The sequence below is a fragment of the Pyrgilauda ruficollis genome, unplaced genomic scaffold, assembly GCF_017590135.1.
Source record: "Pyrgilauda ruficollis isolate IOZ18807 unplaced genomic scaffold, ASM1759013v1 scaffold29, whole genome shotgun sequence".
NCBI classification, from domain to species: Eukaryota; Metazoa; Chordata; class Aves; order Passeriformes; family Passeridae; genus Pyrgilauda; species Pyrgilauda ruficollis.
Genome location: NW_024524266.1, coordinates 15,520,434 through 15,537,364, shown reverse-complemented (window position 1 = coordinate 15,537,364; position 16,931 = coordinate 15,520,434). Strand labels below are relative to the sequence as shown.

The 16,931-nt window shown below is 35.0% G+C and overlaps 1 protein-coding gene across 7 annotated transcripts in view; it reads left to right on the top strand.

Annotated features, from left to right (window-relative positions):
* DMD (dystrophin) overlaps positions 1–16,931 on the top strand; it is a 1,148,466-nt gene that overhangs the window by 483,598 nt on the left and 647,937 nt on the right. For all 7 annotated transcript variants that reach the window (XM_041472370.1, XM_041472371.1, XM_041472365.1 and 4 more), the window contains 3 exons: positions 4,015–4,102; positions 11,374–11,615; positions 13,356–13,536. In XM_041472370.1, coding sequence (XP_041328304.1) covers positions 4,015–4,102; positions 11,374–11,615; positions 13,356–13,536 — 511 coding nt within the window. The remainder of the gene's footprint in view (positions 1–4,014; positions 4,103–11,373; positions 11,616–13,355; positions 13,537–16,931) is intronic.

The window sequence follows — 16,931 nt, the reverse complement described above, 5'->3', positions numbered from 1 at the left end:
CAGATGTACTATGTCGCTTGAATAAATTAGATATGTGCAAAACGTCCATTCCTATGTCTGGGGAGAAGAAATGTATTGATATCCCTTCCCTGATACAGAAGCAAGATATTTACGTTACCTGGGCAGGGAGGCTGCAGAGCCATAAGAACAGAAGTTTCATTGTTGAACAGCCATACTCCTAAATAACGGAGACATCCAAACATTAATGTAGTAAATATTGTTATACTGCATCCCACCATAAATATTCTGCAGTTAGTGTGTATATTTTACAGATTGTATATATTGTATGTATTGTATATATTAAAATCAGACCTAAGAATGACTCAGGACTTGCATGTTTCTCTTAAGCTCTAATGAGATTTCAGTATTGCAAGTTCAAGTATATAAAGGTTCAGGTGCAAAAAACCTCCACAATTTCAGGTAGTAAATCCTACTCAGTAAATTGGATTTGAGACTATCCAACAAGAAACTGAAAATAAAAATCATTGAAAGAAGTTTTGGTTAGCCAAGAAGCACCTGGAAATTCAGAATCAAAGATAAACACAAGGAACAGATGTAAGAGAAAATGTCAGATATCCTAGACAATTAAATTTGTTCTCTTGGCATTCTCAGAAGCCCCATTCTCATATGTTTGTTTTGTTTTAGTGACCTTTTCCAGGCGTGCTTTGTTAGGCGTGGGTACTTGAGAGCTGAATCACTGTCAGAGGTGGTGATGATAATGTTGCCCTCTCTGCCCTCAGGGGTGATGGGTCACCACCACAGGAGGTCAGGGAGTGCTGCTGCCCTTCATCCTTTCACAGAGCTCTCAAAGAAAGACGTTGATTTGATATATGAATAATATCCAAATTTCTCCAACCATCAGTGTTTTTTAGTTTATGAAGTCGTTAACTGCCAACTAAAATTTCAAGGTCAAATAAAATGTTTAGATTTGTAAAAAGAACCCCTTTGCCTTTGGCTATCATTTAGCTAAAAATGAATTTATAATGCTTTTCAATCAATTAAAATAGGGCTGTAACAGATTTGCATTGTCTGTTACAAAGTAGTCCAAAAGAGAATTACTCTCTGCTTGGACAGAAGCCTATAAAGTTAACCTTTCCCTCTAATATTGGTGTCTCTTTTTTTTCTGAAAAATCTTTTACAGAAAGCAAAAAGAGTTTAAAAGGGGGGAAGTTATATATTTGAAGATATTTTGAAGTGGCTTATCCACTATTGTCAAAAAGTGTCTATTACACTGAGTGAGAATTATAATTTATTATTATATTATTCTGTATAATATTATTATATAGAATTCAGGTTTCAAAGCTTCACAAATCCCTTCAAAATTATCGTATTCTACTTTTGACATGAAATAAATTAACCTGAATCAAGAGTATGGTCCCCTTCAGTAAAGGAAAAAATGAAGAAAATAGAACCAATGAGATAAATGAGAGATGTTTCCTGGACTACTCCATTCATTATTCATTTCTAGGCACGTGATGCAGGGCTATGGAAATACTCCTTCTGAGGATCTTAAAAACCCAAGACATGATTTATAGGTTTGGCAAATGGTGGCAGAGTGTACAGACTAATGGCAGGGACAGGTGCTCATTGTTTTGAGTAACTAGAGTGAATTCCCTCCTTTCTCCCCAGGTCACATCATTTGTCTTTGCAGGAGGAACCAAGAGCTCAGTCTCTCCTCCTCTGGTTATCACTGTGCTTCCTGGCTGTGTTTGTCCTCCTGTAACCGGTGCTAGACCTTTATTTGCATAATATATGCCAATTACATAAAAATGAATGGAAAAAAATAGTTGACAGAAAGTTTGATATGTTTATTTAAGGACTCTATACATAGTGTTTATATTTTCTGCCAGGACCTGGGAACTTGAATTTTTCAGGAGAGAGGTGGACATTTCTCCGTGTTTTCCTGCACACGTAGCATATGCTGGGCAGGGGAGGGTTGACTTCCACAAGCTTTTATGTCTTATCACTTTTACATTTTAAAAAGATATGTTTTAGCATATTTTATGAAGTGGTTTTGGTTTGGTTTTTTTAAATTTTTTTTTCAGCTCACTACAGTTATACACATGATAATTACACACCTGGTGTTACAGACAGAGTAGAATTATTTTCAGTATATTTTAGTGTTTTAATGATTCCTTTGAGTTTTCAGTAGTTATTCTCATGTTAATTATAGCTAGCATTATAGACAGAGTAGTATTAATTAAGATTCTGTAAGAGATTTTGGAACTCTGCAGAAAGTTAATCTACTTTTTAAATTTGGAAAATATTTAAATTGTTCTGGGTAATCATGCAAGATTTTATTGACCTACAGAAATGAGAGATAATTCATACAGTCATCTGTAACTTAGTGGGATTGAACTTCATAATATTTCAGTGGTAATTTAGTTATATATTAAAATGTGTTTCTAAAATACAAGCTATTTTATTATTCTCTAAATATATTTTCTTTATGTATTTCATTTATCCAAAATTGTTTTAGTGACAGTGTTAAAAAGAATCTTTGATACTGTTAGAAAGCCTGCTGTTTAACCATTTCTGGATGCACAAATGGATAGCAGTTATAGGTAGGCTGAGGAAAAGCATGAATTTAATTGAAAATTTCTCTTCTAAGTTTCTGTGTCTCCTCACTTGCAATGTCTTACAGGGAGCTGTTTCTTGTTAAACTGAAGGTGTTTTAAACATCACACTTTAAAACGTATTTTAAGAGAGTTTCTTCAAAGGTGTTTATATTCATTCCATATGGGTGCAACAGTCTATTTGCAAAATAGTATTTCCAAATGTATGTGTCTAAATTTATATGTTCTTTTACTAAATGCATTCTTAGACACCTACTTGAGCTCTCTTTTCAGTTTAAGGAGCCTTTTTGAATTCATGTAGCATCTACCTTTGCTGTAGAAATAAGCAGGGTGATGGGGAAGCCCAGTGGGATCAGCCAGCCTGGGAAGCTGCAACCAGGGCCAAGTGTTATGTTTCCTTATCCATCATGTAGGATTTGGGGGAACATATCCTCTTATATGTGTGTATCTGCTGCAGGAAAGTGAGGGATTTGATTTAAAGGACTCTGTATTGGTTGGGATCTCTGGGAGATACATAGTCTGTTTTATTTTTGGTATCAAACTTGACTGTGGGTCCTTATTGCATCTTTGAGCTTCTAAATTACACCTAAATTATGCAACTAATTTAGTTTAAAATCAATGAAGTGACTTCATGGTGTTAATTACAAGACAGCATTGATGGGCTGTCAGATCTAAAATGAATTTGCTTTCCACCGGTATTTCTACTGACCCAAAATGATATTTAAATTTAGATTCCTACTATATCTTATAATTTTAGCATCTGGCCTTGACTAGGCCTTACTAGCTGGCCTGAACATTGGTGAGCAATTTTTGTGTACAGAAAGGTGAATCAAGAGTATTAGGTACATAATGAGAAGCCTGTATTAGATCTGCAGTTGATTCTTCTTCTTAATAGCCCATATATGAGTGTCTGCTGCATGTGGCCTTTTATGCATTTTACAGTTGTCATTTTGTTTTTAAATAAAATAGTAATATGAGCAATCAAATTTTATATGGGTTTGATACTATAGAATGCTGTGAATCCCTATAATTTGGTGAGAATGGTCAGGTTTTGCTTTTACCGTGAAAACAAGAAAATCTATTCTTCCACAGGCATTTCTGTTAAATGAATATTTTCTTTCTGAAAAAATACTGTGCTTCAAATAGCTCTTAATTTCTATGTCTTTTATATGTCTATAAAATAATGTGTGTCTTTTGTCAGCTCTGGTGTGTTCTGACTCTGTCTTTGTATTTGACTTGGATTCCCTTCCTGGTGGTTTATGGTGCTTGCCTCTTTCATTGCAAACTGGGGGGGGGGNGAGGGGGGGGGGGGGGGGGGCAGTCAGGGCAATATGATGGGTTAAAAAGTCTCAAGAAATCAGAAGACATCCCTGAGATTAATTACTTTCTTGTATGAAATCCCTCTGTTGAAATAGTCTCCTTTCCTGTCATGCTGCAGGCCATCCAGCGAGAAAAGCCTGAGAAGTACAGAAAACTGCAAGATGCCAGCAGATCAGCTGAGGCCCTGGTGGAACAGATGGTGAATGGTAATTACTTGGGAGTTGCTTTAGATAATCTTCTTAGGGATTTGATCAACGAACAGGTTCATATTTATCACAAGAATTATATTAGCACATACTGTCTAAATGGAATGGTAAAGTGATATTGCTTTATGTTTCTTTTATTATTTCTGAATGGTAAATCTGTTAATTAGAGAATAGAAAAAAAAAGTATTGCCACTTTAGTACTATGCAGAGAAATGTGTTAGAAACTCACTGTGAGGAATTGTATATTAACAATCTGTTCTGTGCAGAGACTTAAGTTGTAATCTTATTTTCTGAGTTCTCTAAGCTTTGAAGTACATTAACACATCTGAGTTAGATAGCTCCAAAGGCATTACTTTAACCAACTGGGGAAAAAACGCTTCATGACTTTTAATATACAATGTATGTTTTGTAATATAAATATTTCTGTAATGTTCTGTATCATAGAAAACATAACATTTTATTGGGATTTGGTTTTTCAAAAGTAATAATCATCAAAGTTTATACAACTCTTGAACAAAGAAAAATAGGTGCAAGAGTCCTGTCTTTTTTTTTTTTTCCCCAAAGAAAGTATTACATTACACCATTCTTTTGAACTTTTAAATAAGGGAGAAACAAAACCCAAATAAAGTTAATGAAAGTAAACTGTGACTTATGCCATTGTTCTTAATACTAAAGAATATCTTGCCTTGCAATCAAAGAATTAAAATGGGCCAACATCTATCATACTGATATGATTACCAGAAATACAGATGCTGAATAAATTGATATTTGGAACGTATATTTTCTCTTAAATTGTTACAACAAATAACCAATAATTAAATTGCTAAAAGTAAAATGCTTTAAGTCTGAGGTACTAACTGGCCAAACTAAAGAAATTTGATGGAATCCTACAATTATTTTGCTTAAGTATGACAGTGTAATATTTTAAAAGAGACTATATTTAATGTGCAGGACATATTTAATTATCATTACTGTAACAATTGCTACAATGAATCCCTTCCCAGACTCTGTGAATATACTGAAGGCAGTCTGATAACATCGGCACCCTGTTTGAAATAATTTGGGCACTTTTTTATGGTTGATGATATAAAAAGTTCAGACTTTTTATGTTTTCTGCCTGGGAGAATTTTTTGTATGTGACTTTTAGGGAAGCATCTGAAATTTGCATGCTGACACATTGAGATTCTTATTTTGGGCAGAATCTGTTTAGAGCATATTTAACCATTTCCCACTCTTGCATTGGACAAATGCAGACCTGCACCTCCAGTTTAGTTTCTTTGGATTATGTAGTACTTTATGAGGACTTAATTTTGGTGTTAGTTGCTGAACTCACTACCATCTTAAATAAGCTTTCCCTGCACTGTAGTGCCTACCATGTCACGTATCAAGTAGACTAAATTCTGTCTTAATTATTCCCATGGAGTTTTAACTAAAGACTGTTCTGTCCCTCAGTCCATGGGTCCCATGGAGTTTTAACTAGACTGTTCTGTCCCTCAGTCCATGGGTCCATCCTTATTCATGGTTTACATTTGGCTAGATGTGCATGTAAATATTTCCAGTATTTCTCAAATCACACCTCTTTTTTTAGGAAGCACATCTTCCAACTGGGTGGCAGGCACAGGGTAGGCTAACTAAGTCAGCATGACTTTATCAGCTTCTTCAGCTTTGTCAGCTGCTCTGAGATCTGTGCCATGCATTATATTCTGGTAGCCTTGGTAGAAAAAACATTCTAGTGTGCCTGACAGATTAATTGGCTGTGAAAATTAAGTTCTCTTATTGTCATGGCTTTAGGGAGGAAACAATCCCTTTGAAAAGAGAAACAATTCCTCTGGACTTGAAACCTGGAATATTTATCGGACTTTACACTGCTCCACTAATGGAAAGGCAGATTGAAGAACAGTGTTTGGAATGGTTAATTAATGCAGTAATTGAGAATAGAATATGCAGCAGTAGAGAGTAGAATAAATAATTAACAGTAGTTGGTGAGAACTATGAGTTGATTTTAACAAAGAATTGGCAAATAGAATATCTTGTGAGATGCTCAAAATTACTCCTTGAGGGTAGAGGAAGTTAACTGCCATTGTGAAGCCATTGTACTTTGGTGTACAACATACTTTCTATTTGCCTTTTCTTCCAATCATTATGATCTAATTGCAGTTAATGGTTGCAATTTAGTTCAACTGAAAATGAACTAAAAGTTAAGTAAAAATATTACCTTTAAAACTTCATTTCAAACTGTAGTAGAGTTATGCAGCTTTATATTTTCCACAGTAATTCAACTAAGTTTCTATAGTGTTTGTGTCTTTTGTGAATTAATTAATTGTTTTGGTTGTTGTATTCACTAAGAAGAAGATTTGCTGAATCTCAAAAATAACATTCTTTAAGCAGTCTAACTATTCCTTCATACCTTCCTGTTCCAGTGGTGGAACTCTTTTCCATAAAATGGGAAGGAACTGGAATTACTAAATGTGCCTGTGTGGATTTATGGGAGATCTGCAGTTTAACATGTAGTGGAGGGAACATGTACTATGTTATTTAATTAAAAATCTTTCTAACTACCACAATTCACAGATCAAAAATGATGATGCTCCCACTGTTATTCTTTAGGGAAACAGGTCAGTGATTGAATTGATGAATGCCATGCATTTGCAGTATAATCTGTAATTAAAAGACCACACAAGGCAAACAGATTTAAGGCATAGATCAGTTCAGAAGTCAAGTGATGACAATTTTAATTGTATTGTTAATTTTTGCTTATTCTATGTCAATTAGATCTGGACTATTAATGATTAGATTCCTTAAGATTCCAATTATACTGGCACTGAATATGCTGGCATTAATTAAATATTAAAATATTCTTTATGTTTGCTCATAAGCAAGATTCTGACTCTGACAGATGAAGAGCATAAAAAGATGAGACCTCTGGTGGATTATAAGAGCAAGTTCAGAGTGGTGGTGACTCCATTGTTGAATAATTTATCTTTATTTTCTTGCCTTTTTTTGTTTCTGTGATAGGTAAGTAAGAGAATAAGTTAAAAAAAAAACCCAAAAAACAAAACAAAAATAAACAAACAAACAAAACAAAACAAAAAAAAACAGACAGACAAGCAAACAAAAAAACAACCCAGTATTCTGGAGAGAATTGGATTGGTTTATTTAGGGTTTAATTTAATTATTTTGCCCTGGCAGGTTGTGCCCTCTTCCACATCACAGCTGTTCCTGTGTTTGTAGGTACGGTGTCTGGACATTGTCATTTGAAGAGCTTTTCCCATCACAAGGGAAATCATTACTGCTTTTTGGTGGATGTTTCTTTACCCAGCCACCGTCATGCTTTCAAGACTGAAAATTGCAATCAGTGAAAATTTACATATTCTGTTTACCAGTGTTTCTAGGAAAAAAAAAAAAAATCTGTTTTGTTCTTCCTTGCTAAATCATATTATAAAATCGAATGAAAAATCTGTTGGTGCATAAGTAATTTAGCAGTTGGAGTGGACACTTGGCTATTATAGTAGTTTAGAACAAAATAAATAGAACATCAAAATGAATAATCAGAAAATTTTGACAGGAAGCATTAAAGTGAATACAAATCAATTTGTTGCAATAAAACATGTAATTTTGAATTGCCACCATTCTGTGGAAGAAATATATTATCTTGTAAGTTACACAAGTCGAAAGCTACAGAAACCAAATAATATTACATTATTCTATCACAGAACTGTGCAAATGACAGATGCACTTAACAAGATATATTTCATATTAAGTGGCAATTCTAAAGCACTTGCATGTAAGGTGCTGCTGCACAATTAAAAATATTCAGGAACAATTTATTATGTGCAATATACAAGGTTATAAAATTAATGGATGCACTTCAGATAATGATCTGTTTCCTCTGGCTACTGTATATTATACAATGATTATACCAGAAACTTTTAGTATGTGAAACATGAAAAGATTATGAATAAACCACTCTTCATAAAATACTGTTTTACCAGAAAATGGGTTTTATATTGTTTCTTTGCCTGCTTGTACACTTGTGGTATGTCTTGGTAAAGTTGCTTAGGTTAGTCAAGAAATCAGTAGTTATCACAGAAGAAAGTTTCAAATAGGACTATTCAATAACTCCATTATTTCAAGGAATAATGGAGTTTATTAAGGAATAATAAAACACAGGAAGTTCCACCTCAACTAGAGGAAGTATTTCTTTTTTTTGGTGGTGGCAGAGCACTGGAACCCAGTGCTGCCCAGGGAAGTCATGAAGGCTCCCTCTATGGAGGCATTTCAAACCCCACCTGGACACATTCCTTTGTCACCTGCTCTGGGTTACCCTGCCTTGGCATGGGGATTGGACTGGGTAAACTCCAGAAGTCCCTTCCATCCCTAACGATTCCATAATTCTGTGAAATTCTTGATTTTCCCCAATGGGTCAAACTTGCCCAAATGAACTCAAGTGCAAGTAATAGCCATTTTATTACATTCTAGAAATGACATGCTGGCATCTGATGGACAATTTTGATTTACCTGAATGGACTGAGAAATAAGAGTTTTAAAAACACATGTTATGGAGACTTTATCTTCCTTACAGTAGGATATTCTGCCTAATGAAGGTGCATCTCTGCAGTATTTTAGCAAACATGACTCTGCATAAACCAGTTTTGTACTGTGCACTTCAGGAACATGAACACCAAAAGTATTTCTTTCTCTATGTATTTATGGAATCACATTTAGACTCAAAGGTTAGATGTTAAATAAAAGAATTAAGGAAATATTTAATAATAGTGGCTATTTTCACATATTTAAATGTGTCATGTGAAGAGGGACCTATGAGCAAAATCAGAAAAGAAGGATCTAGTGAATCTAGATTTTCATCTGAAATACAGTCCTGTCTGAATCCTAGAAGAAAATATTACCGTGAAAAGTATTATTATTATATGTGGAGAATCCATGACTGCACTTCTGGTAATCATAATCTCACCTAATGGTACTTGGGAGACTGTGGCAGCTGAAAAGAAAGGAAAAGTGGAATAAATAAAGTGATCTTTTTATATCTAGTCTGCCAAACTCATAAGCAATGTCTTCCAGGTTCAGAGATAATAATGAACACAATGACAAAGATAATCTGCTCCCTGTTATAAATTTACAGCATTTTTATACCCAACTCACAACAGAAACAATTGTTAAAATACAGCATAGTTGAAGTCTTATTGTCTATACATGTGTTTATTCTTGCTGTTGTTAAGAGTCAGTATCTGTGTGCCTGGTTGTGTGTGATTGCTGTTATTCAGATGTGCTGTGCCATTCAGAATTATTGTGCCTCTTCACATGCTCATTAGACATTATACTTCTAGAAAATGCAGTTATGCTACCACATCCCCAGATGCACACACACACACTCTCACGGAAAACAAGATCACTTTTGGATTTTATTAAGATGTGTCAAAATCCTTTTTTACCTCTTCATGCTTCAAATTTCATTTTATATCCTTGATCAGTCCTTAAAATGTTCTTTTCAGTTTTTTGAGTATAATGTGGAGCTGCTCCAACCACCACCCATTATCTCCCAGTGATACTGGGCTTTCTGCTTTTCCAATAGTTTTTCTTTTTGAAATGCTGTACAATTTGTTTGGCTGGGGCACCATCCTAGAGCAAAGGCATATCCAGAGAATTGCTATCAGGTTACTGCAGTCTGTTTCCAAGTGGGCTGTTTCCAAGCAACTCTGAATGAAATAGCCCTGAGCTGGATCTAGAACAGGATTTGCCAGAGCACTATGATGCTCCACAACAGACATGATCCCCGATTATCATTTAGTGTGGTTTACCATATAGCATGCATTATAACAATTCCTTAGAATATTTTATTACAAAAAAAAATCTAGTAATTTTTATTACTTTTTACTACAGCATTTAGCTGTAATTAGGACTCTATTTCCTATGTACTACCTTCCAAAATTGCCATGAATTTTACTATTTTTTAATCCTGATAAAGAAATTTTCCTGTAGATTTGGAGTGCAGATTGCAAACCAGAAAACCCATATTCAGTAGTGTATCAAAGATTGCAGAAGTGGAGCGTGGAAAGCTTTTGCCTCATTTGCTTGCTTGAAAGAAAAGTACTGTAATTTTTATTATTTGATAAAAACATAGCTTCTGTTTAACTGGTTGGCTATTGTATGACTATGTGAGGATGTTATTAAAAGTGTTCTTAAGCATATGGCATTGGTCAGTGATTTGAGAATTTTAGTCATTTTGGAATCAATGTTCGCCCTATTGCCATGTGTAACATTACATGTCGTTACAATTTAAAAAATGTTAGGGATTACATTTAAACTTGCACTAAAAATTAAATGAGATTATTAGGCTAATATTATTTTGAAGTCATCCTGAGTTCAAATTACAGAGTGATTATGAATTATGTTATTATAAGACACATTTTTTTATCTTTCATATGTATTGCTTTACTTTCTTCACAGAAAGTGAAGAAAATTCCTTTTACCTTTTAATTATTCTAAATAATTACCTTGGGCACAATAACTAAAGTCAGATTTATTTTATGAATTTATTATAAGCATGATTATTGAACAACAGACAGGAATAGGCAAACTACATCAGAGAAACCAATCACTTTGAAAATAACCATAGAGAAGCATCACCTATGGTTTCTTGGCTCTCTTCTTACTGTCTCCTTATGGTCATTGTTGGACACTCAGGACTGGCCTAGATGGAGGTTTAATCTGGTCCTTTGTTTAGTCCTTAGTGTTTATGATATTTCTAAAATAATGTATAATGCAAAATAGATGGGTTGGATTACCAGAAACCTCTAAATAACTGTGGAATATAGCTCCTATTAATTGTAATCAGTCTTTTTATAGAAGAAAAGCCAGCAACGGTCTTGTACGTTATAATCTAATTTCAGTCCAGGCTGAGTTTTCAAAATCCAGCTGTCAGGCATTTGGTTATTTCTTACAGCAGTTTTAATTAACTTTATGTTTTGTGTCTCTACTTTCTGCTTTATTCCCATTCTTGTACTTTAATGTAGTTTATAATTCATTCCCATAGCAACAAAAGTACCCAAGCAGCAACTTTAAATATTTTTTATATGCTTTCCCCACTAATGTGTAACATCTGTAGATTCAGAACTGTTATTTGGTGATAAATCCTTAACTGGATTTATGAGCCCTCAAATCGAGAAATTGAATTGTTAAACTATCCTACTTTTTTTTTTTTCCCTTTTCTTTGTAACTTGTTTATCTTTAAGCATCTTCTCTTGTTTTTCTAGAGGGTCTGAATCCTGACAACATTAGACAAGCCTCAGAGCAGCTGAAGAGCCGCTGGATTGAGTTCTGTCAGTTGCTGAGTGAAAGACTGGCATGGCTGGAGCACCAAAATAACATCATTGACTTCTACTCCCAGCTGCAGCAACTGGAGCAGACAGCAATTGCTGCAGAAAACTGGCTGAAAACACAACCCACACCAGCAACAGATCCTGCTACAGTAAAAACTCAGTTAGAAAGATGCAAGGTTAGAGATTGATCAAGTTTTTTATGATATTGTGCTTCATAGGTGTTCCAACAGTGGGACAGATTATGACCTACAATATTTCACTATAAAAATGGTAAATGGACTCCTTGGATTTACAAGGTAATTATTGAATATATTTGTTCAAGGAAAGGAAAGACTGGTAAAGAAATAGAGGCAGTAGAACCCAGCATATGGGTTTTAAAACTCTGCTCCAAATATTTTGTTATTAGGATACTTAGACACTTAGAGGGAACTGTGGGCTTAAAGTATTTTTCATATTTCTTTTTCTTGTAAAAATCTGTGTCTTTGGTTCCTCATTAAGGAAACATTTCTCTTCACCTCTGTTAAGGATCTGTGCCTGAACATTGTCTTCAAGTCTAAAATTCTGCCATTGCAGACCACTTTACTTCTTACATATCCTGTGTTTTGATTCAGTGTGGGTTGTGTAGTCAAATGGAGGAATATTCTTCTGTCACAATATAAGAGAATCACAGGAGTTGTACAAAAAACTGTCACACCAATTCACTTATAATTTTCCCTATTTGTTTTTATTTGTGTGCTGTACCACCATAGAAATTTGCTTCTCTCTCTTACTGTGGGCAGCTCTGTGGGTGGAGAGCTTACAGGCAAATACTGATTAACAGCAATATATTGAAGTGTAGTATTGCATTATAAATTGCATGATATACTTGTAGAAGTTTGACTTTAGGAAATCTCTGACCAGAAGCTCTTGACAAGACAATATTGAAACCCAAATTGAGATCTAGGCTATTACTTCAATTTTCAGGTATTTCCAGACTGGCATTGTGCCTACAGAGATCTCTGTTCTCGTGCAGAAAACTTTTATTTGAATATCTCTGCCATGAACTGTACACTTGGCTTACTTTGCTCATTTCTTTTATATTCTGTAGTTGCACATGTCACAGTGTATACAAGGTATAATAGCACAACCCCACTGCTCCCTACAGCTCCCTGAGAAGGGGAGTGAGGAGAGAGGTGCTGATTCCTTCTCCCTGGTATCCAGGCACAGGATGCATGAGAATGGTTCAAATCTGTGCCAGGGAAGGTTTAGACTGGAGTGGGAGGGTGTTTGAAGAGTGTAGCAAAAAGGCTTCCTGGAGAGGTGATGGGTGCCCCCAGCCTGTCCATCTGTAGGAGCCATTTGGAAAATGTCCTTATCAATGTGCTTTAACTTGTCAGCCCTGAAGTAGTCAGGCCATTGGAACAGATGTTCCCTGAAAGTCCCTTCCAACTGCTCTGTGCTATCCTAATCTTAACCTCGGCCTCTAATGTGTTACTCTGAGGCTGTTAGAAATCACTGGGCATCTGCATCTCTCCTTTTCTTCTTCATTTTAGTCTGTACATAATCTAACAGACATAGGTCCAGGATTATGGTACATGTGGTGTTTTTCTCTTCCCATCTTCACATGAAAAAATGTTCCTTAGGATTGAAAATTTAATGTACAATTGTTCCTATTTTCTTTGATCAAAATGTCCTGTGAAAGTGACTGTAAGATGGCTTAAAGCAGTGATTTCAATCCACAATTTTATTGGGAGTAGAGGTATTGATTTGTGAGGAAAGGTTTAAAATGTTGAATTGATTTGTATTGTAACTGATGTATTTGGAAGCAAAACAGTTGTGTAATGTGCACTGAAACAGTGGTGATTTCATGGCACTAGTGGTTTCACTTGTTGTGTAGCCGTATCTTGATATTTTTTTTTTTTTGTTCGAATTTGCAGGATGAAATCATTCGAATGTCAACCCTGCAGCCTCAGATTGAAAGGCTAAAGGCTCAAAGTCAAGGACTCAAAGAGAAAGAACAAGCACCAGTGTTTCTGGATGCTGACCTTGCTGCTTTTACCAGCCATTTCAAGCAAATATTTGCTGACATGCATGCCAGAGAAAAGCAGCTACAGACCAGTAAGTGTTCTTGACAAGAAGTCAATTTGCTTGAGTAGCACACATAGTATAGGTGTTTATATTTTGCTTTCCCAGTTTGTATTTGCTTTTGTGATACTAAACCAGTAGTGCAATTCAGGTGCTCTTTTTTGCAATTGAATTAGTCTTTCAAAAAATATCAGTTCATTCTGTGTTTTATATTGAGAAATCAAGGGAAGGAAGACTATTCAGAAGCAAAGCTTCCACTCAATGTAGTTCTGCCATCAAAATTCCTCTTGTTAGTGTGTTTATGGACAGACTCAGTGATATTTTTTGGCACCATAAAACTGTCTTTGTTTATTTGGATTATAAGACAAGGCAGTCCATCTCTGTCAGTCAGCAGAGAGGAAAGACAGCTTAATACAGGAGTGAATCTGCTCTAGATTTTTACAGAATAGAAATTTAACTCCATAAATCTTATCAAAGAGAGTAGCCACCTTAGCATATCTAGTTTTTCATCATGTGGCCAACTCTTTCTTATTTGCAAGGCAGAACACATGACTGCCAGTTATGACATTATGTGTGATATTTTCAGTAAAATGAATTTTTCAAAAGGGACAAACTGCTATACCAAAAAAGAAAGTTAACTATTCCTAATTAATGATATGTAGCATATCAGTAATTACTGTATACTTTCTGTATTAGCTTATAAAATTAATAAAGTATCAGACAAAAAAGAATGTGAATTTAACTTTTCCCAACAACAAAGATATTACTTGCCCCTTAAACCATTGATATCTCTAAATTATTGTACTGATTTGAAATTTGACATAGTGCTAGCTCCTTCTAGTGGATTTTTCTAATATTCCTTCTAAATTCTTTCACAGAGAGTCTTAGATATTGTTTTTTTCAATACTACATTTCTGCACTGCTGTAGTTATTTTACACGTGTTATCCACATATGCAAACTGAAGAGGTGATGATGCATGGGAGAACAGAAGAAATAAAATACAAGTGTCCCATAGCAAGTGGTGAAAGAATGAATTGTAGAAATTTAACATTAAGGAGTGTAAAGTTTTTTCATTACTCTAAATTCAAGATAAACAATCAGCAAGATGCAAAAACCCTTAATGTGACTATGTTTTATATGCTGAAATCACTTGCCATTCTTCCAACAGAAACAGCATAAATGCTGGCTTCTTTATGATTTCTTCTCTGTTTAAACTTCCACAGTTGTTTGGTTTGCCATGTCAAATTTTACTGTGGTGAGAGGCCATGAATTAACCAGTTGATTGGTCCAGTAAGGTAAATACTGTTCAGTGCCTGACCTGCAATGCCATGGGCTTTAGTACACTTCTTTCTGGGTATTCCTTGCCCAGCCTGGGCTGGAATCAGCTCCTCCAGCTGCAGGAACAGCTGTCCTGAGGTGGAAGCATTGACCAGGCTGGGGAGAGTCTCCTGTAGTGCAGGAGAACAGAAGTCTCTTAATCAATATTGCATGGAGCCCTGGACAGTTACTGCTTTTCTTGTGTTGTACAGATGGGCCATATCCTGTGTCTTTATTCTGGCCTTACTTTAATAGCAAGCATTGAAAATTTGTTAGAGTATTTTAGATCTTTTCATCTTTTATTTACATAAATTATTTGTAATTAATTATTTCCTACAGTTGGAAAAGTCTCCTGAGGACTGAATGATATGTTGCAGATCAGTTATAATATTTGATCCTTTTTTTTTCTTTCCTATACATGAAACCTACATGTGTTTAAAATATTTTTCTTTTTTGATTAGCTTTTTTTTGTTTGTTTGTTTCTTTTGTTAGTCTTTCATTGCTTCATTATCTTTTCTGATGGATAAGGGTATTTAGCTTTTCTGTTTTTCAAGGGAATTTTTCTCTCATAAACAGTTTCCTTTAATTTTGGGGATTGTCTCCCTCAAATATTTTTTGTTTGGTTAGGTTTTGATTGTGGTTTTTGGAAGTGATGGCAGCTTAATTTTGGGGTTTTTTTAAACATTCAGGAATGCTTAGTAGTTTCTCTCTGCTGCAGATTTGTCAACAAAATAATACTAAAGACTAACTCAGATTTTCTTACATGTTTTTCTCCATTATTTGATTACCATTTCCAGTTTTAAAACCTAATTTAAATTCTGAAACCTATTTGACTGGGTTTTTTTCATTATTTTGTAGTGCTGGTTAGGAAAGAGATACAGTCTCATAAAATAATAAGAAATACACCCCATTTTTTGCACTTTACAGAATGTCTGTATATCCATATGTCATTTTGAATATGATGTATCCAGCAATCTAGCTCCCTCTTCTCCCCAAACACATTTAGAGTAATGTCTGGAATATTGCTATATAGAAAAAATAAAGGTCAGACTGAGCTTAAAACTATTCAGTAATCTACACAAGGGAGTGAAACAGACAACGCTGGCAATGATTCTGGTATGAATAACAAACCTGATTTCCCAAGGAGGTTCTTACATTTTTTAATGCCCTGGTGAAAAAGGAGGTTTTGTACTTTACATTTACTTGTCTTGAAATTAACTGCTGCTACATCAGAGAGATTTCTAGGGAGCAGCATGGTCGGCCTCCCATTCCCCCTGAGCCCAGGGAGAGCTGACGGTCAGTGTCAGGTAAGTGAATACTCCCTGGTTCAAACTTCCTCCTGGGTGGCAGCTGATTCATTCCAGCACTCCCCTAGTTCTGTGACTTAACTGAATTCCATTAAGGTGCTTCTGCTTTTCAGTCTCGCTGCATTGAGCTGCTATCCAGTCATGGCCTTGATGGAGATACATGTTCTCACTGAGATACATGTTCTTCTGAGGGAAATTGGAAAATCGTTGGATTTTTAGCAAGTAACTAAAAAAAAAGGCTTTTGTCACAGGTAAAATTAAAAGTATCAAGGTGAAGGTGGCAAAGAAAAAGTCGTATTTATTTCCATTTTTGTCTGCTTCATAAATTTATGCACTGTGCTTTTCTTTCAAGTTCTTATTCTACCTTTGCAGAATCAGTAATTCCCAAAGGTGAAGTCATCATTGTCATCATTACTGTTGTTATTATTAATGATAAATTATTCATCTGCATTCAAATGATGTTTCTCCTGTTTATTTCAGGAAGTACTTTAGAAAGCTTTTGCCTTCTGCATCATGTCAAGATTCTTTAGAATTTTTATTTACCCATGCCATGCTTAAAATTATTTTTCATGCACATCATTATGCTCTCTAACTCATAAGGACAGTATCTTGGGGTGTCGGATTGCATAGAGCTCATGCAATTCAAACTTGGCATAATTTTATAAGATAATAAACTACAGTAACTGTAACAGTATGATGACCATTTAGAGTTTTAGTCTGTAATTATTCTGCCTTGGTTAAAACTTTGAAGTGCTAACTTGTTTTGATGCTTTAAATGCATTGGAAATGGATTATAAGTGGCA